This window comes from Lontra canadensis, unplaced genomic scaffold (assembly GCF_010015895.1).
Source record: "Lontra canadensis isolate GAN:19392208 unplaced genomic scaffold, GSC_riverotter_1.0 scaffold15, whole genome shotgun sequence".
Taxonomy (NCBI): domain Eukaryota; kingdom Metazoa; phylum Chordata; class Mammalia; order Carnivora; family Mustelidae; genus Lontra; species Lontra canadensis.
This window is the reverse complement of record NW_022631009.1, coordinates 24,798,442-24,822,453: the sequence shown is the minus strand read 5'-3', so window position 1 is coordinate 24,822,453 and position 24,012 is coordinate 24,798,442. Positions and strand designations below refer to the sequence as shown.

Sequence of the window (24,012 nt, the reverse complement as noted above, 5' to 3'; positions counted from 1 at the left end):
TGAAGTAAAACCAAGTTTATGTCTCATACAAAAAAACAAAGTACTTAATTTGAATATTTAAGAAATCTAATGGCATTTTTTTTCAATTTTTTTAAAAAAGATTTTACTTATTTATTTGACAGAGAGAGACAGAGCACAAATAAACAGAGAGGCAGGCAGAAGCAGAGAGAGAAAGACACTCCCTGCTGAGCAGAGAGCCCAACATGGGGTTCGATTCCAGGACCTGGGGATCATGATCCGAGCCAAAAGCAGACGCTTAACTGACAGAGCCACTCAGGTGCCCCTCTAACAGCATTTTTTTTTTTTGACTTTCATAGGTCAATTTATTTGTATTCCATTTCAACTATAAAAGCTAAGAAGTCTCACACATTTATAACTGGCTCTAACAACATTTTTAGCAATGAAAAAGCTTCATTAATTTTTTCAGGATGCCATTATAAATTGTACCTAGTTTAAAAGAAAATCAAGTTGCAGAAATAACAATGTGTTGTAGAAGTTCACATGGATAAGATAGGAAGGTGGCAAAAATAACGTATCTTGGATGAAATAATATTTTGCCTTAGCTTATTTTTCAAAGTTAATACTCTTTTACAGAATCAAGTCTACATTTTAAAGATAAAATCACTCTTCCCTATGTTTTCTTTTTTTTTTTTTTTTTAAAGATTTTATTTATTTATTTGAAAGAGAGGCAGTGAGAGAGAGCATGAGCGAGGAGAAGGTCAGAGGGAGAAACAGACTCCCTGTGGAGCCGGGAGCCCGATGCGGGACTCGATTCCGGGACTCCGAGATCATGACCTGAGCTGAAAGCAGTCGTCCAACCAACTGAGCCACCCAGGCGTCCCTTCCCTATGTTTTCTGACATTACATTTCATAGGTAAAGCTCATGGCATTTAAATTTCTGCAAATTAAAATTAAATAAGATTGACTTGGAAAAAATGGGGGCAGTAAACTCCCTGAAATAAGTACAATTCTGGTAGTTAAACATATGCAAAAATAAAGTTTTTTATTCTACTCAGTCCCTAAATGCTAAGGAATCTGTCACCTGATGCAACCAAAGAAACAATAATCGTGAACAACGCTGGAGGGGAAAATGACGGTAGAAGACTATGTTTACTCTATCTTACGGAAAGCAAAAAAACTTTCAAGGGCAATCTCTTATGTACATTTTTACCTTCCACATTGATTTTAGAACCTAACCACATAAATGTGTGTTGTACTTTTTTTGAACACAGAAATCTCCTAGAAACATCCCATGGAATTCTTGTTCCACAGAACAGAGTTTGGAAAACTGATGTAGCCGCACAAAGTCAACATTCAAATTGAACATTCACATCAATTCTGAGGAGTAGCATGCTGAGGTTATAATATGAATTCCATTACATAGTAGTAATTTGCTTTCAATCATTTCATAAAGTTAAAACTGACTACTTCAAGGATGTATTTACTAGAATTATATTGTAAAAACATTAAATTAGACTATAAGATTCTAATCTCGACCAGTGTTTAGGCTCAAAGAAATGTCGTAACAAAAAGATGAAAACTACCAAATACAGATATAATATTATATAGTCAAGGCATTTTTATAATAAAATATTTAACTCTAATAGCAGATATAAAATGCCAATTAAATTAAGCAATTAACAAGCTAAAATAGTACCAGAAAGTCCATTTTATTTTTATTCTATTTCAATATCCATAACCTAAATTCTGGATTTAATTTCCTCTCACTAAATGCCCATCCCATAAATGCTATTATAACACTAATTCAGAACTCTAATTTATATCCTTCTAATAATCAAAAGCCTCCAATGACTTCCCATTGTACATTCAACTGTAATTATTTAAAAACAGCATTCAGTGTAATCCATAATGTGGCACCAACCAACTTCCAAACTGATGTCCCTCAATTCATCTTCACCTATGTCTCTTTTCAGTACATTTTTTCTGAGACTCTAGTTAGGCACCTACCTATATTGCAAATACTCTGTTCTAATGGTTTTCAAGCATTAGCTTGCATCAGAATCTCTGAAGGGTTTATTAAGACAGACTGCTGGACTACACCTCCAGAGTTTCTGATTCAAAAGGAATGGATTTACATTCGTCAAAAAGTTCTCAAGTGATGTTGATGTTACCGGTCAGCTCTACTCTTGGTGAACCATTCCTCTACTCCAAAGACCACAAACTGGAAGCCCACTGGCTGAACGAGGCCCATTCACATGCATGTAGTGTTTTTAAAACATTCTGAATTATTTGCAAACATTTTTAAGTTGAAAAATTTCGCATAAAAATGCAGACTTCTGGCTTACTCCTACATGTAAAAAATCTGCTGGAGCTAAATAGTAGCTACTTATTTAACCCTAGTATACAGGTAACAAAGGCTTAATTGGCCCTGCCACACCCACTTAATATCACCTGGCCTACCACTGTATTTGTGCTTGTACACCCTGATTCACTGTTCCCCATTCTCTGTGCCTTTTTCCACATTGCTCCCTCTGACTTAAACATCCTTTTCCACTATATTGAAATTCTGAAATTCTATCTACTCCATTCTAAAGCTTAGCTTAAAAAAATCCTTCCTCAACAAAGCACCAGCAAAAATGGAATATACATATTGAAGATTTAACTTAAATTTAATGTGTGCTTAAGAATTGAGATTTTATTTATTTCTGCAAATACTAAAATAGCAATATTTATAATAGTATTAGATTAAATCATAACTATTTTTTGCTATTTCTATGTAAAATTTTAATTTTGTTCATTAAAACATTTTTACTGTGACTTTTACTGTAAAATAAATGTCTTTCAGAATAAGATATTAAAAATAAATTAAGAGGGGCGTCTGGGTGGCTCAGTGGGTTAAGCCGCTGCCTTCGGCTCAGGTCATGATCTCAGGGTCCTGGGATCGAGTCCCGCATCGGGCTCTCTGCTCAGCAGGGAGCCTGCTTCCCTCTCTCTCTCTCTCTGCCTGCCTCTCCATCTACTTGTGATCTCTGTCTGTCAAATAAATAAATAAAATCTTAAAAAAAAAAAAAAATTAAGACATTCAATCTTGGGGCGCCTGGGTGGCTGAGTGGGTTAAGCCTCTGCCTTCGGCTCGGGTCATGATCTCAGGGTCCTGGGATCGAGCCCCTCATCGGGCTCTCTGCTCGGCAGGGAGCCTGCTTCTCCCTCTCTGCCTGCCTCTCTGCCTACTTGTGATCTCTGTCTGTCAAATAAATAAAATCTTAAAAAAAAAAAAAGACATTTAATCTTATAGCCAAAATGTAACTGTTCTAAGAGAACATTTATTTTGCTGGACAAGAAAGGAAAGAAGGTTGGGGTTAATTGATACAAGTTCCCTGGTTCTGTAACCTAAGAATCTTTAAAAGCAATTGTAATGAAATAAACACTTCCATAATTTTTTCATAAGGAAGACATTTTAGTGGATTTTTACTTCTATGGAATAGCGGTGGGGGGGACGGACTACAAAGAAACAAATCTGAGTACTGGTCCTTATTCTGCCATAAACAGCTTTGTTATACCAAATCACTAAGCTCTCCCTGGACCTCAGTTTCATTACCTCTGAATCGAAGAGGTAGAAAAAAAGTGATTTCCAAGTACCTTTCATCTGTAAAATCCTATCACTTCTTCAAAAACAGAAAAGCATAAAAATCAATGTTTTATAGGCAAGCTTCTGTTAATCAGGCTAGTATTGCTCCTAAATTAGACTGACTTAAACACCTTGAACTATAGCTTTCAAAGCTCTAATTTAAAATGTCAAAGACTCAGAACTTTGAAAAAAATACATGTTTGTATATCTATTTATGTGTGCTAATTTAATGATCAAAATAAGAAATCTTTTCTAAAGCCAACAATCGAACTTCTTAGAAAAAAACCGAAGACAAAATATATATATAATCATGCCAACCAATCAATAAATTTTAATATATCTCAAAAGAAAATTAAATAATTAGAAAATCATGTCAAAAAAGGTTTTTTCACAATTGAGATTAACGCACTTTTAAGAGTATGTATTCTGCTCCCAAATGAAAGTAATTTGGTCAAAATTAAAATCATCAAATTCCAAGACTGAAAAAAAATATTAGAGACTATTATATTCAGGTAGATCATGCCGTAAGCGAACTGCTTTCAGCTTCTCCACTTCAATTTTTGCTCTTAGAAGCTCTTCCTCTAGCTGCTGCCTTCTTTTCAATCCATCCCTCTTCTCCTGAACATACAATCCAAAATTTTTTTGATTTTCTAAAATTATCTGATGCTCCTCTTTCAGCATTTGCAGAATCTGAGGATCATACCCTAATTGTGACCTAAAGTGTTCTCCACGCTCATGCCGAAAAAAATCATCTCTCCTTGGGATAGAAGATGGAGACGATGTCATTCTCATATCAACAGAGGAAAGTGACGGCGACAAAGATCTCTCCATAACATGTACTAATTCATGGTCTTCTCTTTGTTCTAAAATATCACTCTGTTGAGAACTTAAAACCAGTGGAGGAGGGGGCTTAATGTCTTCTTCTTGCTTCACCTCCACTGTAATAGCAACTGGATGGTGATCCAACATTACCTGTAGTGAACTCGTACCAGCCTGTGCTTCCTCATCCAAGTTTGCACTACAGCACACAAAAAAGCATTGTAAAATGTAAATCAAATGAAGACAAGAGTATATTTATAGCATAATTTCATATTTTGTATACATCAAAGTGTCAAGCTTTAGAGCTATAAAGAAAATTGTGAAACAAAAAAAATTTAATCCTTGTAATTTGGAATAACAAATTAAGTAACTATATTTAAAACTTCAAAAATATATACATACAGCTCTTAACCATCCTTAACTTTAAAAATGAGTTCTTAAAAGAACAAAAAATTACAAATATTACCCAAGGCCAATGAAGTAAATAAAAAGAAAAGCCTTTGTTAATGCCTTCAAAGAAGACAGCATATATTCCTACTAGCCTGATATTCTTAAATGGTTTAAAGGGCCATTTACTACACTTTGGGTCTGCTATCCTCACACCTTAGCCCTAGATCCCCTGCATCTGCTCTCCTAGACTGATTAAAAATCTAAAAATCACCAAGGTCTATGACTTCTAGGAGAGTGGATAGTCATCTATGGGAGGTACTGATTTCAACATCTGTCCAAAAAAAGAAAAATAAAAATCAAGTTTTTGTATGGCTTTGGATACATAGTCCCAACTATCAGGGTATTATCCTAATATGCAATTCAGATACCATGGCAGTTATCCTTTACCCATTCTAAACCACTTGATTCTACTGCCCTTTCAGTCTTTCAACCATAGTCAGGTAAAGTTCACAGGGAAAGGGCTCAAATCCACCACTCTAGCCCCAACACCTAGCATAATATACTGTACTTGGAACCTCATAGGTGCTCATCACATGTTGAATGACTGAAAAAAATGTTTTTTTTTTTTAAATGAAGTATTTTTAACTGGCTTATAGACTATATATTGAAAGTCTGTTAAATTTACAAGTAATTTCCATAAAATATACACTTCTTTTAGAGAAAACTAGTTTCAGCATAATTTAAACTTTATGGGTTATGACATTATGGGTTATGACGTAACATTATGGGTTATGACATAACATTATGGGTTATGACATAAACACAATGTATCTTAAAATTCTACTTTTTAAAAAAAGAATTTCATAAATAACATGAAGCTACTAATTAAGAATATATAATCTTGTTTCTTGAGGGTTTTCTTTAAATTTATGCTTCTGCCTAACTCAAAAGTAAGTTATAGAGGGAAAGAGATTATTGGAACATTAATGAAAAAAATGCTATACTTAACATTAAAGAACATTTTACAAATGATAAATAAGTAACAGTTAAAAATACATTCATTCTACATAGATGATTAAAATGCTGGAACAAGTTCAAGCAGAACAAAAGGAAAAAAATCAAAACTCCCTATATATCACTTACTACTGGCATTAAATTGCCAAAAAATCAGACATTTATGAGATAACAAAAAATAATGATATATTATGAAAAATCTATTTGTAGATTACATAAATTCCTTAATTTCCATTCTTTTTGTCATCTTACTCTTTTCAAAAGAAAAATAATAGAGTATCAATGTAATTCAAAGTAGAAAGGTTTCCCTTTATTAACATCTCTAAAACCTGGAAAGGAAAAAGTTAAAACTACAAATGAAAATTAAAGTTTTAAAAATCTACATAATTACTATCCAAATTAGTATGTACAATGAAGTATAAGACTCACTATTAGACATAGACATTACACTCCCATGTAAATTTTAAAATGCTTTTTATCTGAAGTATCCCAATCTATTTTCAATGAAACATTACAAGTAGGCATAACAAAGTAAAAAATAAAAAAATTGTTTTAGAGACGGTCACAAAAAAGGATAAACAGAAGGACTTCTAAAATTTATGTATTTTGAAGATCAAACAGACTCCAAAAACACATAATATAATCTGATACTAGAGAGAGGTAAAAATGAAGACCTATATCAATGCACTATAGAGGCAGCCTTACAAAATAGGTATATATCTTTAAATACGTTAAATACAGTAATATTTCCTTAGTAAGAATGGAGAGTTTGGTGAGATTAACAGGCGTATTTATATAGAAGCATAATTAAGATTATCAACTATAAACTTCTGAGAATTAAGATTCAAGATGATGTCAATCAAATAAGTAATAAGTACATTAAATATGTAAATAAATGAAAATGCTAATATAGAGAAAATGGCAATTTGGACCCTAACACAAATAAGCATTTAAGCAGCCTATTTCTAGTATTCTTCCCTTTAAAGTATGAAAAGTTGCTCTTGCTTAAAGAGCAGGTTTTGTGATGTATAAACTAAGTAACTCATTTTATCAGGGCAATGTTGTTATCCCAAAAGGCTGATTGTAAATATGGTTACAAATAGTCAAAATGTAAACAGATACTTGTATATTATTTCTCTTCTATACTCACTGTATTTTAAAATATACAACTAATTAAAATTACAATGTCTCTGTATAGTTTTCAAATTATAAAAGCCTATACTTAATGCCCTAAGGGAGTTTTATACCTGTAATGCAAAAGTCACTTTTCTCTATGATTTGAGGAGGACACATTTTTAATGAGTAGTACTGTATAAAAGTTGTATTGTGGAGTTTTCTGGAAACCCAGCAAATAAGGATTTAATTGTTTCTCATCACAGAGAACATTTTTGGCACTGATGAATTAATATACTATATCCAAGTTCCAGATTCCCACTGGTGATTTTTTTTTTACTCTGTTATCTACTAGAAGTAAGCAGTATATGGTAAGAAACTGGTCACAAAAAAATTATCCTAGTAAATTATAAAAATAACTAATAAGTTTGGCTAAAAAGTTTTTCTCTTCTCTTTCTCTCCTAACTTCAAAAGGATTTCACAGGTAATCAATAATTTTTCTTATATAATGACTCTTCCACGAAGAAGAAAACATTGTAAACGTTTGTTTGAAATATCCCTTGACTAACAAGTTTACAACTTGTTTAAAATAACCCTAAATGGTTCAGAAAAAGAATGCAGCTGCCATTTTTATCTTTTGCCAGGGGTTAAAATCTGAATTAGTAATAAGTTTGGAAGATTCCCAGGCAAGTAGTTATGTAGGGCATAAATTTAACAAAACAAACAAACAAACAAAAACTTTCTAACCCTATAAGAACTTAGTTGCTTATTCATATATTAAAATTCATAGTTTCATATCTTTGCAAAATAGTATGGGAGAGCTTACCCCTTTCCTGTATGACTAAGATCAAAGTGAAACTAGACCATTAATGAATAAAAACAACAAAAACTTTTTATTAAGTAATCTGAATCCCTAATGAAGCATTAAATTCCTTTCCTTCTATTTATCTTTTTCACTTTGAATATGCTGGAAAATAATTTAAACTGTCTAAATATATACAATGATGCCATTAATAAATGTACTAAATTATTGATTTTAGGTTTTTAGCTCAGTTAATATTCATTAAGTGTAGACAGTAACAATTCATTAAAAAGACAAGGGTGCCATTTCTCCTGAAACTGCTAACTTTACATAAAATTGAAAATTCCAGTGAAATATAATCTTAAATGAAATAAGAAAAAGATATCTCTCAAAAGCTAATTAGCAATTTAAATTTAAAGCTTAAAAAGTTTATTATGAGAGTATGTTACAAATTTCATCCCATTTATTCCTCCCTAACCTTTACTTTTAAAAACTACAGAGAGAGAAAAGGGGGAGGGGAAGACAATAAAAAGTGGCTTAAATCAAATGCAGCAGAAAAATTCCTCATAGCCTCACATTTCTTTTTTTAAAAAAGCAAAACAAAGACACTATTCATTGCTCCCGTAGTGGGGATGCTTACTATGCATATCTCTATCACAACTAAGCCAGAGCCCAATAGATAGGAGGCGCCATAATTTTCCACAAGAAAATAAAATAAAGCTTACCTTTGTATGTGGTTCCTGTCTCTTACCAGGCAAAAACTGGAAATCTGGGGAATCATCTCCATAACTTTCTTGGTTGGCTCAGAAATATTGCCTTTAAAATCTGATTGGGTCTCTTTTTGCTGCAATAGCTCCTGTTTGGCATATTCTTTGAGCCTTTTGTAAAGGGTGCGTAGGCCCTGGGCTGTTCGAGGAGGGCGATCTACTCCAATTGCATTATAGTTTACAGCTATGATATCCCAACATCTATTCTTTTCCACTATTACTGAATGTTTATTAGTGTGTTCTTCGAGAATTTTAACATATGGCTTCACAAGCTTTAGCAAATCAAGCTTTTCAGATAAGGTAAAATTGGAAGATCTAGCCTTTCCTACCATTGTTCTTTTCAAATTAAGTAGGCAGTTTCTGAAACCACCATGCAGCAGCCTTCAGCTCTGCTCAGCTCTTTTCACAAACAGAAAAAGATCAGGCTTAACTAGGCTAGCCTCATTTAGGCCCACGCCTACAGGGGAGGGTTTATTAAAATTCCTCCAGCTTAAGCTGACGCAGGTTCAGGAAATCTGCTTAAGCCAAGCCTGACCTACATAAAGCTTCTCACTGAAGAAGACAGGAAGGCACAAGCAAAACACACTTGTGTATAAAGAGAACAGCTCGAGATAGGATTTAATACACAAAGGTCTAGAGATAAACATGGAACACAGCTAAAATTTAGCTAATTTAGTGAGAATATCCAATTTTCACACATGTATGCCTAGCTGATAGACTGAAACTGCATTGCAGTATCACTTTAATAAAAACAAAAGAGGAACTGTTTTGTGCTATTTGTTTACAAATCCAGTAGACAGGAAAATGAAAAACTAAAGATATGAGTGATGAATGTAATGATTCCTAACAGAGCCCCTAATCACTGTTTTCTGAGCTGCTGTTCTCTCTTACCAAATCTGCATAATGCTGGTCCTGCTGTCAATCAGGAATTGCATATCCTCTAGCTAGTTAGGTTACACCCAGACTCAGACTTCACAGTAAAGCTAAGCTTCTCCTTCATTTCACAGTCTACGGTAGCCACATTTTTTTCAGTTACTTAGGAAAAAAAATTTGTTCTGAAAAGCAGATAAAAATTATGTTTTTAGCAAGGGATTATTCTAGCTATAATGTATGTGAATATGCTAGTCTCCTTTATCATGTGTAAAAAACACCATTCACAGTGAGAACAGAATAATCATGCCTTAAGACTGTACACACACACAAAAAAAATGGCATTTGCTATTATTAAAGAGCAGGATTTTTATTTAGCTATATTCATACAATTTGGACTATTTTAAAAATGAGACACCAGGCTCAAAATGGAGTCACTCATGCCAAGTCCCACTTCACCTGAGACTTAATTAGTTTTGACTCTCCCAAAAGTGGAATCTTAAACCAGTTAATCAAGAACTACATGATCAGCCCTAGTGAGGTAATCTGCCCAACAAACTCCATCTCCTAAAGGAACACGAACACAACCAACCCACTTTTTGCCTGGATAATTTCCTTGCGCCCACTCACTTCTGCCTATGGAAGTCATACGTTTTGTAGAGCTCCTTTCTACCTGTTAAATGGGATGCTGCCCAATTCACAAATCACTGAATAAATCCAGTAAAATCACAATTTACTCCACTAAATTTTGTTTTTTAACAAAAGTAAACAGCTAGTCTAGCCATTTACAAGGCCACCAGTTTGCAAACTTAGAATGTATTTTCTAATTCCTGTCTGAAAAAATAAATGTATGCATAACAATATGTAACAATGTAACATAAACAAGGTTTAAAAAAAAAGCCTATTTTCTTCTCATACACAGTGTAGGGCAGGCCCACAAAAATGGGCCACTTTGGCAAGAAGATTACTTTGGGTTCAAAGCAATCAAAATCCAGCAGATTCAGGAAAAGCTTTTAACCTTCCCCCACAACTGCCTAAATTTTACATTGGAAAGGAGCCTGTACCAGGAAGAATGCTAAAAGCAACTGCTCCTTACTTAAGAAACATATCTACTGTATCTCTGTAACAGGGCAACCTTTGTTTTCCATACATATACCCTCACCTTCCTGCTAAAGGTCTTGCTCCCCCTTGTAGCCTAATACTCCTAAACCCTCCCCTTAGCTCAGGATGTCATATCAGCCTCAAGTTCCCTGTCTTTGGAATCTCATGTTTGTGTGGATTCCCTGTATATACAAAACTAAATTTGATTCTCTCCTGTTACTCTGTCTCATGCCAATTTAATTCTTAGTCCAGCTAAAAAGACCTTGAAGGGCAGAGGATATTTCTTCCTCCCTAACATAGTCTTTAAACAGTTTTAGTGCTCAGTAAATTGCAGAAAATAAAAATGCAAATGATGTTTGTCCATAGAGATGCAAAATGAAAACTGACCAACCCCAATAACCTGACTCAAGTTACTCAAAGGAAAGCAAGAACACAGGATATATACTGTCTTTAGATAATACTTTGTTATTTTTGGAATAAATAACTGGTATTATATTAAAAATGAAATACTAGTAAAAATATGAAAAACCATTAAATCTCACTAATTATCAAAAAGGTATACTAAAAGTGATTTTCATCCACAAAGATTGGCAAAATTCTTAAGGACTGAATATGTCAAGTGGATTATGGTGCAGGGCAAAGTTCTCTTTGGTACTATTCATGGGAGTGTAAAATGGCATTTTGGATTGCGGTCTGAGAGTATTAATATTTTGCATGTGTAAAATCTTCTAAAATAGCAGTAATTTTACTTCTCAGAATCTAACTTAGAAAAATATTTAAATACAAGGAAGAACAGAGCATTCTATGAAGCTGCATAGTATTGATAGCAATCTAAGAGCACATCAGGTGGGGACAATTAAACTCACTAGCATATACCCATACTATGGTCTACTCCAAGCAGCACTAAAATAATAGAGGCAGATTTCTATGTATTGATAGAACAAGCTCCAAAACACATGGCAGATGAAGTGAGCAAGTAAAAGAAAAATACACACAAATATAATGCCATTATGTTTACCAAAAACACCCAAAGCTAAATATTTCTGTAGGTACAAGAAAAAACATACAAAGGTACAAAATGTAGGTAGGTACAAACATATGTATGAAAACGCACTCCCAAAACATCTGGAACTCCATTATCCTAATACGGTAGTGCTAATTAAAGAAAACCACAGGCCCTAAACAGTGTCACGAAGACCAAGTTCCCAAATTGGGGCTTGATACCCAAACTAATTGCAGTTTCAAACTCCCCCAAAAATTTCAGTCAGGAAATTTTTCTTTCCACCAGTGCCAGTGAGTCTGTCATCTGGGTCCTCTCTCCCCTAAAGAAATATGAGGTACTTTCCATAAGACCCATTCCCATAGAAAACAGCCTTCTCAATCCTTTTCTTTTGCTAGTAACTTTCTTGCCCCACCCTCCTAAAAAAAACCTTCCATTTTATACAATGACTTGGAGTGCTTCTCTCCAACTTGCTAGGAGGTAGTGCCCAATCCATAAATTCTTTAATAAAACCAATTAAATCTTCAAACTTACTTGGCCAAATTTTGTTCTTTAGCAGTAACCAAGAGCCATGTCTGGCTACTGAGTGTTTTATATGTGGTTAATGGAACTTGGGGGTTAAATTTTAACTTTTATTGAATTTTAATTAAGGTAAACTTGAAATTTTTAAACTGAACAGCAAGCTTTACTGTTTTGGTAGGATTACTGATCACATACGATACTAGTCTTCCTAGTATTATCAACAAGATCATCCCCTTTGACTAAACTTCAGTCAGGCTGCTCAGCCCTCTTCTCAACTAGGTTCTGGCCTTGGCCTAGGCAACATGCCAGGCCCAGATGTGGCAAGAAACTACTCTGGATCCCTAACCAAATCCCTCACTACCTCCACCCTGATCCACTCACTCTCTTATCCCGCCCACTGGCTATAAAACCCTATTGTATTGGGAGTTAAATTCAATCTCTACCCTCTATAGCAATATTTTGAATAAAGTCTTCTTGCCTATTTTACTTGTCTAATGCAATTTTTCTTTGACATTACAAATAATCACATCACCAGTGTAGTCAATCTTTTTCTTTCTTTCTTTTTTCTTTTTTCAAGTAATGTCTACATCCAACGTGGGGCTTGAACTCATGACCCCAAAGATCAAGAGTCTACCAACTGAGCCAGCCAGGCACCCCTCTACCAGTGTAGTCAATCTTAACAAACTGATTCCATCTGAATGATTTTTTTCCTATGCACTGACATAACATTTAATGGACTTGTTTGAATACTTTATGTAGACAGTACAAATTACAATGATACGTTGTATAAACTGTAACTGATTATTAATCTGAAATACTACAATTTTAATTGCATTACAGTTAAATTATTTTTCTAGCCAAAAAAAGGAGAATGGACAAATTCTTTAATATAAGAAAATATACTACTGATGCAGAATCAAGTGGAGATGCATAAAATAGTACTCTTAATAGAACAATGAAGAAAAAAAAGACTGAACTAAGTCATTATCACAAATTTCACATAAACATTACAAAACAATTTGATACAGGAGAAGAAGAATAAACTGTTCACTGTGTAAAAGAATTTTAAAGGTTATACACTAGACAATATTAGGAGACATAGTCAACAAATACATAGTGAATCTAACAAGAAGTTTCCTCTCAGCAAGAATGGATGAGGTTTAGTCACCTCAAGTCAGAATTAAATATCCAGAAATATTTTTAAATAATATGTAATAAGGTCTGAGCCTACAACTTTGGCCTGCCATAAAATGGCTTGGTTTCTTGCACAAAAAAAGAAAACCATTTTTAGATGAAGAGCTGGTGAAAAAAAATTTTATTTTAGTCATGGAAATTTCGTTAGAAAAAAATTTTTTTGTTAGGAAAAAATTTTTTCAGATAATATTTTTAGGGGCATCTGGCTGGCTAGTCAAAAGAGTATATAACTCTTGATCTTGGGCTTGTGAGTTCAACCCCTACATTGCCTACAGATTTACTAAAAAAAAAAACCAAAACTTAAAAAAAGATGTATTTTTAAAATGAAGGATCGATTAAGCTAATAATGGCCTACAGAATATAAGACATAACACACCAAACATTAACTGATTCAATGATTCAATATTTTTAAAATTACAAGTACTTTTCTTTAGATGTAAAGGAATTGTACAATAAAAGAGAGAAACTTTCTCATGAATATTTGATTTGGGTCACATTTTATCTCAAAGGATTTCCAAATTTACAAAAAAATGCTATCAATTTATGGCCAAATATCCATGGCATAGATATTTTTGTATCTTCTATGTCTGTTGAAGAATTTAGTGAGATGTGGAAAAAAAATTCTACAATAGATGGTTTTCATGAGGTTAAAAAGCCTGAAATTTATTGAAATTTTAAAACAAAAAACTAACGTTTTGGGGCATCTGCCTGCTCAGTCAGTAGAGCATGCAACTCTTGATCTTGGGGTTCTGAGTTCGAGCCCCATGGTGGGTAGTGCTTACTTTAAAAGATAAATAGGGTTGCCTGGGTAGCTCAGTGGGTTAAACAATGGACTCTTCTTGATCTCAGCTCAGGTACCGATCTCAGGGTCATGAGCTCATTCAAGCCCCATGTTGGGCTCCACACAAGGTGTGGAGCCTACTTTTTAAAATAATTAATTACTTAACTAAAATGTGGATTTATACAATTTAATTTTTAAAAGAAAGAAACTAGGGGCACCTGGGTGGCTCAGTCAGTTAAGCATCTGACTTTGGCTCAGGTCATGATTCTGGAGTCCTGGGATCAAGCCCCACACCCCTGCCAAGCAGGGAGCCAGCTTCTCCTTCTCCTCTCCACTCATGCTCTCTCTCACTATCTCTGTCTCTCTCTAATAAATAAATACTTAAAAAACTGTGTCACTTATTACTTTGTTCCACAAACATTATGAAAATATTGTACTCAATTTTTGGAAGTAAACTCTACGAAAACTATCTTGAATATTATTGTCAAAGCCATTTGGAATATGTATGTAAACACTATGATCACTGTCAATTTATTTAACTGGTAAAAGAAATAGAACACAATTCATTTAATGATTGTTTTTGTTCTTCACCAGTGCTCACTGGTTGAGTCACGGAAGGTTTTATAAAGAATTATTGTATTATTAACTCCAATATTTTTTTGAAAGAAAAGGAAGGTTTGCCAAACATTCAATAATCAAAGACAAAAAAATGGTAATACAATTTGCATTTTCTAATCAATATCAGACTGTTACATGAATGAGCTAAATTTGAAGTTTTGAGGAAAAGAAAAGTATATTTGTGACCTGGTTAGATAAATAAGAAAACATATGTTTAAAGTGAAAATTTTCGGGGCGCCTGGGTGGCTCAGTGGGTTAAAGCCTCTGCCTTCGGCTCAGGTCATGATCCCAGGGTCCTGGGATCGAGCCCCACATTGGGCTCTCTGCTCTGCAGAGAGCCTGCTTCCTCCTCTCTCTCTGCCTGCCTCTCTGGTTACTTGTGATCTCTGACTGTCAAATAAATAAATAAAATCTTTAAAAAAAAAAAAAAAAAAAAGTGAAAATTTTCATGATGCAAATCTGTCAGCGTATAGATTTTTCTAATATGAATCAAAAGAAAATTTTAATTAAGAGTGATATTCAAATTGCATGCAAAAGCTACAAGAAAATTTTGAAAAATACTTTGTTGATATTCATAAATTAACATGATATGATGTTGATATTCATAAATTAACTTATACAATGATCATTTGAATTCAATGTTAATAATACAGATTTGACATAGTACATTTACTTAACTTGGACAGACATACTTTTGAAACACATGATTTGCTTCCAAGTCAAATTGATTCTTCTAAAATAGATAAACTAGTTTTATAAATGTAGATTTGAATATAAACAACACTTTTAAAACTCAAGATAATGAACAACTTTTAACTACGTTTAGAACTTGGGTATACAAATCTATTTTTTCAATTGTATTATCAAACCTAAATACTGATCAATAATTCACAATTAAAACTCAACATCCAAACTGAGATGTATATATAAATATATACCAGCTTTCTAAGACTTAGTACTAATAGTAACTTTTGTATTAATTATACATTGAGATGATATACATATTGAGTTAAATAAAATGCATTTATAAAAATTAATTCCATCAGCTTCATTTTACTTTTTCTTAATGTGGCTACTAGAAAATTTTACAATCTATATACATAATATAGATTATATATAGACAACAGTGGTCTAGAAGGATAAGTTCCAAATTATTGACAGTAACTAGTACTGGAAGGAAACTGACTTGAAGGAAAACAGTTAAAAACTATTAATTTAACTGTATTAGTATAAAAGATTTTTTAAAATATTTTATTTCTTTATTTGACAGAGAGAGAGAGCACAGGCAGAGGGAGAAGCAGGCAGAGGGAGAGGCAGAAGCAGGGTCCCCACTGAGCAAGGGAGCCCGAAGCAAGGCTTTATCCCAGGACCCTGGGACCATGACCTGAACTGAAGGCAGATGCTTAACTGAGCCACCAGGCACCCCTATTACTAGAAAAGGCTTAAAAATATACTCATGTATTACTTACATAACCAAAATCAAGTTGTAAATAATTCTTACAAACTAAGAAAAACAATGCTATAGAAGGATGTAGAAAAAAAATTTTTTTTATGAATAAAAGAACATCCAGTATATAAACAGCTCAACCTCACAAGTAATTAGGAAGACAGAAATTAAAAGATCACAATAGTTTTTACGGATCCAAATTGCAAAAGTTTAAAAAGTTTAAGAAAAAAGTTAAAAAGTTTTAATAGCATGTGTTAAAGAAGGTGGGGAAATACATTCCCTCATACACTAATGATTTTGGAAGGCAGTTTGGCAGACCATATTAAAAAGTAATGCAAACACATTATGATCTGACAACTATTTGCCTATGTTCATAAGACTACATGTACAATGATACACACTACAAGATGTTTTCAATAAAAATCCTAAATAAGAGGCACCTGGGTGGCTCAGTGAGTTAAAGCCTCTGCCTTTGGCTCAGGTCATGGTCCCAGGGTCCTGGGATCGAGCCCCACATCGGGCTCTCTGCTCAGCAGGGAGCCTGCTTCCTCCTCTCTCTCTCTCTGCCTGCCTCTCTGCCTACTTGTAATCTCTGTCTGTCAAATAAAATAAATAAAATATTTTTTTAAAAAAATCCTAGGGGCACCTGGGTGGCTCAGTGGGTTAAGCCGCTGCCTTCAGCTCAGGTCATGATCTCAGGGTCCTGGGATCGAGTCCCACATCAGGCTCTCTGCTCAGCAGGGAGCCTGCTTCCCTCTCTCTCTCTGCCTGCCTCTCTGTCTACTTGTGATCTCTGTCTGTCAAATAAATAAATAAAATCTTAAAAAAAAAACACTTAAAAAATAATCCTAAATAAACTATGATATAGTCATACCATTGTATACTCTGCACCAATTAAAAGAATGAGAGAAAAAAAAAGACTGAGTACATCTACACATTCTAAAATTAAAACAAAAATCTCCAAAGCATATTAGTGAAAACTGCAAAACTCCTCAGCACATAATAAAACAAAAAGGCAACCTACTCAATGGGAGTAGAGATTTGCAAATGATACAGCTGATAAAGGATTAATATCCAAAATACATAAAAGAACTTCTATAACTTAACACAAAAAATAACAAATCATACAATTTAAAAATGGGCAGAGGACCTGAATAGACATTTCTCCAAAGTAGACATAGAGATGGCGAACAGACGCATGAGAAGATGCTCAACATCCCTAATCATCAGGGAAATGCAAATCAAAACCATAATGAGATATCATCTCACACCTGTCAGAATGGCTAGTATCAAAAAGACAAGAAATAACAAGTGTTGGTAAGGATGTAGAGGAAAAAGTCCTCACGCACTGTTGGTAGAAATGTAAATTGGTACAACCACTGTAGAGAACAGTATAGAGGTTCCTCAAAAATTTAAAAATAGAAATACCTTGTGATACACTAATTCCACAAGAAATTTACCCAGTGAAAACAAAAACACTAATTCAAAAAAACACAAGCAACCCCATGTTTATTGCAAGATTATTTACAATAGCCAGGATATGGAAGCAACCTTAGTGTCCAACAATAGACAAATGGATAAAGATGTGGTGTACATGCACACACACATACATCTGTGTGCATGCACAACAGACTATTACCCACCCATGAAAAAGAATGAGATCTTGTCATTTGCAATAACATAAATAGACACAGAGGGTACTATCTTAAGTGAAACAAGTCAGAGAAAGACAAATACCATATGATTTCACTCCTATGTGGAATCTAAAAAACAAGAGAACAGAAACACACTCATAAATACAGAGAACTGGTGGTTGCCAGAGGGGAGAGGAGTGAGGAAATGGGCAAAATAGATGAAGGGGATTAAGAAGCACAAACACCCAGTTATAAAACAAATCAGTCACAAGAGATAAAAAGTACAGCATCCGGAATATAGTCAATAATATCGTAATAATGTTTTATGGTGAATATATTTTATAATGGTGAGCACTGAGTAATGTATAAACTGTCAAATCACTATGCAGTACCCCTGAAACTAATCTAACATTGTATGTCGACTACACTCTAATAATAAAAATTTCTTTATTTAATTTCTAAAAAGTAAGAGTGCGGTGTCTGGCTGGCTCAGTCAGTAGATCATGTGTCTCCTGATCTAGGGGTTGTGAGTTCAAGCCCCAGGTTGGGCACAGAGCCTGTTAATAAATAAATAAATAAATAAATAAAATTTAAAAGAAATCAGATAAACTGATAAATGAATAGATGCATATACAACAAAGCAAATATAGTAAAAATCTAATTGTAGAATCTTGGTGATGGGCATATGGGTGCTCAAAGTATAATTCTTTCATGTTTCTTCATGCTTAAAAATCGTTTAATGTCCAAAATTATCCTTAAAAATAAAAATAGCAGTTAATATATTTTAACTCTTTAGCAACTAAAAATGTAGTAAGAATAAATTTCTAAAATAGAATTAAGATAATTACATCTATTAAATTTAACCATAAGAAGTAACGTGGAGTAGGGAGGATTTTTTCCATGAATTTTTTTAGGCAAGAAGAGTACTGCTGTGACTACTGAAATTATTTCTAGATCTTAGGACAGTCCAAAAGAAAAAAAAAAAAGGTAAGAAATTATGCCTTATTAATCTGTCTTAGCCCAAATTCTCTGGCAAACAGAATCTGAAACAATGATTAGAATGCTGATGGATTTATTTTGGAGTTGCTTACACAGGATATCAAGGGTTTTTTAAAAAGGGAAACTTAAGCAAGGAACTATGTAAAGCAAAGTGCCGGCTACCACTTTATAACAAGCTATGAAATGATATAGTAGGTCACTTGGCAAATGCATCTACTTGGAACTCTCCTTGGAATATCACCTAATAGCCTATAAAAACAAAACAAAACAGAAACAAAAAAAAACAAAAAAAAAAAAACTTTACAATAGTCCACAGAGAAAAGAAAGAGGAATAGACCTGGAAGATTCTCTCTTGTCTCCTATTTCCCACTAGTCAATGTTCATCCCACTAACAATAAACTTCACTTCACTTCCAGACTGTCATCCAGCCTCCACAAACATGCAGGGTGCTACCCCTAAGTCCCGTGATGTGGTGTTTCATCCAACACTAGAAACTACAGACCCTCTCAGACTATGCCTCATTAGCCTGGCTGGACCATAGCCACCAAGAAGTAGGGCCCTGCTGCTCTAATTAAGCAACAGATCAGCCTACAGAGAGCAGAGCAGTCTAGGAGGCAGGCGGTATCAAGAGAATCTGAGGAGGCACAGAAGATTATGTTTAATATTTCACAGTGCAACATGTGAGTTAGATGAAACAAACAAAAAAATATGCCACACAAAATAGGGTAAAAACTATGGTGAATCCAAACCCGAAGCATCATTCTGCTGTAGCATTTATAACTCATACTTCATTGCTGTGCTTTGGTAAGGACATTCTGTGATATTAAGCACTTGAGACAATCAAAAAAGAGATTTCAGGGTGCCTGGGTGGCTCAGTTGGTTAAGCTACTGCCTTCAGCTCAGGTCATGATGCTGGAGTTCCAGGATCCAGTCCCGCATCAGGCTCCCAGATCCATGGGAAGTCTGATTCTCCATCTGACCTTCTCCCCTCTCAGGCTCTCTCTCATTTTCTCTCTCTAATAAATAAATAAATAAAATCTTTAAAAAAAAATAGATTTCAGAGATCATAGTAATCCTTACAGAACTGAAGGAGACTGAGTAAAAAAAAAAAAAAAAAAAAAAAACCACCTCAGTCCTCCTCTTGTGTTACTCCTTTCTCTTGCACAACTACCATACTCACAATACTTCTGACACAAGATGTGGGGAGGTTTTCCACACACCAAACAATTCTGTGACACCAGCTAGATGTCCCACAAGTTAACTCAATTCTAACACTATCTACCTGGAGATAGCATCAGATCCCACAGGTTAAGGGCTTAGTCCCATAAGACAGGGCCCCTCCCTTCAAATGCCAATCGTGAGTTGTTACCCGTGCTTCTGACCAAGAGGCTATAAATCTGAGGCTCCCACAGCCCCAGAAATTCAAATGATTCACTAGAGCATCTCACGGAACTCAGGACAACAGTTTACTTACTATTTACCAACTTATAAAAAGATATGACAGATGATACAGATGAATATCCAAATAGAAGAGATATGTAGATCAGGTTACATGGGAGGGGACACACAGCTTCCATGCCCTCTCCAGGTAGCCAGTCTCCCAGCATCTCCACATGTTCACCAACCCAGAAGCTCTCCAAGCCTCATACTATTTATAGAGCCCTCCTCATGGCATGTATGATCTATCATTTAATTCCATTTCCAACCTCCCTTCCCTCTCTGAAGGATGGGAGTAAAGCTGAAAATTCCAAGCTTGTAATCATGGTTTGATCTTCCCGGCAACCATCCCCCATCCAAGAACCTACCAAGAATCACCTCCTTAGAATAAAAGAAACTACTATAGCCCAAGAAATTCAAAAGGATTTAGTAGGAACCTTATGTCAGGGACCGGGGTTAAAGACCAAATACTAGAACAAAAAAATGCTCAGTTATCACTGAGGAGATTAGAAGGGTTGTAGGAGCTCTATGTCAGCAACTAGAGAGAGACCAATAAATATACTTTATATTATCTCACAGAGTCAAATTATAAAACTTACTGCAACCATGCTACATGAATCACAGACCTACTCTATACAGTCTAGATTTACATACATCTTCATACATCAAACAGCTCCCTATTTGGCCAAGTTTTGTTATAGGGGTAAAATATTTTGAATGAGGGGCACCTGGATGGCTCAGTAGGTAGAGCAGGCAACTCTTGATCTCAGGGTTGTGAATTTGAGCCCCATGAGTGTAGAGATTACTTAAAAATAGAATCTTTAAAAAAACTTACTTTGAGCTAAAGGAACCTCTGCCCCAGCAGCTGGTTGGCAGGAACCTAGCCTTTAAATTTTGTATACTAGGGCGCCTGGGTGGCTCAGTGGGTTAAACCGCTGCCTTCGGCTCAGGTCATGATCTCAGGGTCCTGCTCAGCAGGGAGCCTGCTTCCCTCTCTCTCTCTCTCTCTCTCTCTCTCTGCCTGTCTCTCTGCCTACTTGTGATCTCTCTCTGTCAAATAAATAAATAAAATCTTAAAAATAAATAAATAAATAAATTTTATATACTAAAAATATTGCTACAGCACTCATGTTTATTTCAGCCATCTTTTCAATTAATCATTTTTCAGCACAGTTAACATTATGGATGTCAGTGGTGTCCTACTAACATCCATACCACTCTATTGTGCAGTAGCCAGGAAATTACGATGAGATAGCTCTCACTTCCAAGGACAGGGCTGAAGAATGTGTGTCTGATTGGTACACTGATGATTCTCAGAAACCAGTAAGTCTTCTTTATAGTGGTAATATAGGTCTAATGTTAGGAAACCCTTTTCTAATGTTAGGAAAGTGGCATAATATCAGAATGAAATTAAGAGATCTTATTTAATGATTATGAGCAGGGAGCATCTGCCTTCCATCAGATAGATAAGGAAAAGGAAGTATACAGCCCCAATGGTTGTTGAAATCTATCACTTAACATGAGGGGAGCCAGTTTAACAATGAAGCCAATCCTATGGAAAATGACAGATGAGAAAAAGAGAAAGACACTGGGCTCATGAGGATATCCTTTAGACTGCTATACCAGTCAACCCTGAAGCCTGAAATTTCAATAGCTATATATGCCAATAAAATTCAATTATATAAGCCAGTATTTTTATTAATACTTACACTAAAAGCATATTAACTGATATTTAAAAATTGTGCTTTCTTTCCATTGTGCTTATCCCATTTGCTTCTTTTGTCTTGCTTAAATCACCATTTCACATTTTGTGTTTAAGACTGACATACATACATTTATTGATTGATTGATTGATTGATTGTGGGAGGGAAAGAGAGACAGCATGAGCAAGAGGAGGAGCAGAGGGAGAGGGAGAAGGAGAATCCCACACAGATTCTGCACAAGCACGGAGCATGGTGCAGGGCTCAATCCTGACCCTGAGATCATGATCTGAGCCAAAGTCAAGAGGCAGACACTTAACCAACTGAGTCACCCAGTCACCCCATATTTTGTTTTGAAATTAGGATTCAGAGAAGAGGAAAATACGAACACAATTCAGTCCCCTAAAAGTAGAAGCTGAACACCGTTATTATTTCAATTATTCTACATGAGCCCTCCCAAAAGCATAAAGCAGATTTCCAGATTAAAGTTCTGCTCAAGGGGCGCCTGGGTGGTTCAGTGGGTTAAGCCTCTGCCTTCAGCTCAGATCATGATCTCAGGGTCCTAGGATTGAGTCCCTCATCGGGCTTTCTGCTCAGCAGAGAGCCTGCTTCCCCCTCTCTCTCTGCCTGCCTCTGCCTACTTGTGATCTCTCTCTCTGTGTCAAATAAATAAATAATCTTAACAAAAAATAAAAAAATAAAGTTCTGCTCAAACAGGAATACTCCCAATTCAAGCAACCGAGGAAGTGTAGACCAAACTTAACATGCTTAATATGCTAGGCAAAGAAGAGGCTTTCCAAAAGACCTTAGTAAATACATCCCACAAAGTTTATACATCGATAGTTTATAGCCTTGGGAGGAAGGATGGCAAGAGTTATAAGACTATTTGAGAAATTCAGTAAAGCTCCTTAGGAAAATGCACATGTCTCCCTCTGTTTTAACTGCCTTCCTATTTACCTAGTTGGTGAGAAAGGATTCCTGTTCTAGAGTTACAAGGATGGCCAAATACACAACACCTGATACTGGACAGGTACAGATCAACAGCAGTTACATACACTCACTGAGTGGGGGAGGAAGACTGCCACTCTCATGGAAGGCCACAGAGGGATTGCCCTCCAGAACAAAGTGAACCAGTAGGGGTGTGGGAAGCAGGCTTTGCAGTACCAAGAGGGTGAGGTGTCCCTTGGCTCCTAGAAGATGTGACTGACTTGTTTAAATAATTCTGCAGCTGGCAGGGAAATGAAAGCTGTTATCCACAGATAAGCAGGAACTGCACCTGATCTAGTCAGTAAGAAGCGTTGTTGTAACTAGGGGATCTTATCCTCAGGAACAGAGTACGGAAGAGAACTTGTAGTTAGGCCTTTCAAGACCCTCCTGATTTTATCAGGTATCAAGGAGCATATAATACTGATTTAATTTTTGGCATTACAAAACACCCTCCTCTACAGACACACACACACACACACACACACACACACATAAAAGCACAACTCTCTCGAATCCATATCCATATTAATTAAGAACAACAGTTCAATATGTATATCTAATCGTTGCCTTTCCCCGTGCACCCTGTGTCTTACAAAAGAGTAGGCAATGCTGGATACCCAGAAGAGAATTTGGTAACTCAATCTCCTACAGATATGGTCCTGGATAATACCTAGTAGTTTCAAATGTGCTTCAAGATGAATCTGCAAAAATTAATGGACAAATAAATGGGGAGAAGGAAAAGCTCTTGCTTACAGCAGAATGCCAACTAAAAAAATACAGATGGAATTAGAAAATCTCAACAATCATGATTTAAGCAAGAGAAAGATAAAACTACTAGGTGAACACTTGATTAAATAAAAAATATTGACACCGTTTCAAAGGATCTCCCCACAGATACTTATTAAGTACAAAAGCAAAAATAATACCTTTATACTGAAGAAACTTGGCAGATACTAATTTATTTAAATAATTAAACTTAATATCACTAATAATGGAATAAATGACATCATATGCCCCCTAATGTTATACCAAGAATTATTTTTGTGATATTCCTGCTGAAAATATATACCTGAATCTATTCATAAGGAAACATCATAAGGAATTATCTATTCATAAATCAAACATTTATAGAATGAGAAACATTCTATAAATGATTGGCCTCAGGGCACATGGGTGGCTCAGTCAGTTAAGTGTCTGCCTTCAGCTCAAGTCATGATCCCAGGGTCCT

General features: G+C 35.1%; 2 protein-coding genes across 2 annotated transcripts in view; both read right to left on the bottom strand.

Moving 5' to 3' along the window:
* Window positions 1-24,012, bottom strand: part of RAD54B (RAD54 homolog B) — a 93,266-nt gene that overhangs the window by 46,883 nt on the left and 22,371 nt on the right. The window lies entirely within an intron of this gene.
* FSBP (fibrinogen silencer binding protein) lies at window positions 3,897-9,139 on the bottom strand. Its single transcript, XM_032858697.1, has 2 exons — window positions 8,453-9,139; window positions 3,897-4,607 (listed from the first exon to the last, which is right to left on the bottom strand). Exons 1-2 carry the CDS (start codon window positions 8,824-8,826, stop codon window positions 4,082-4,084), a joined length of 900 nt encoding a protein of 299 aa, XP_032714588.1. The 5' UTR covers window positions 8,827-9,139; the 3' UTR covers window positions 3,897-4,081.

Bases quoted from the DNA above. Each gene is read 5' to 3' on its own strand.
- FSBP (XM_032858697.1), bottom strand. From the start codon at position 8,826: ATGGTAGGAAAGGCTAGATCTTCCAATTTTACCTTATCTGAAAAGCTT. The intron at 4,608-8,452 runs GTAAGCTTTATT...TGTGTGCTGTAG, and splicing joins GACAGGAACCACATACAAAG to TGCAAACTTGGATGAGGAAG.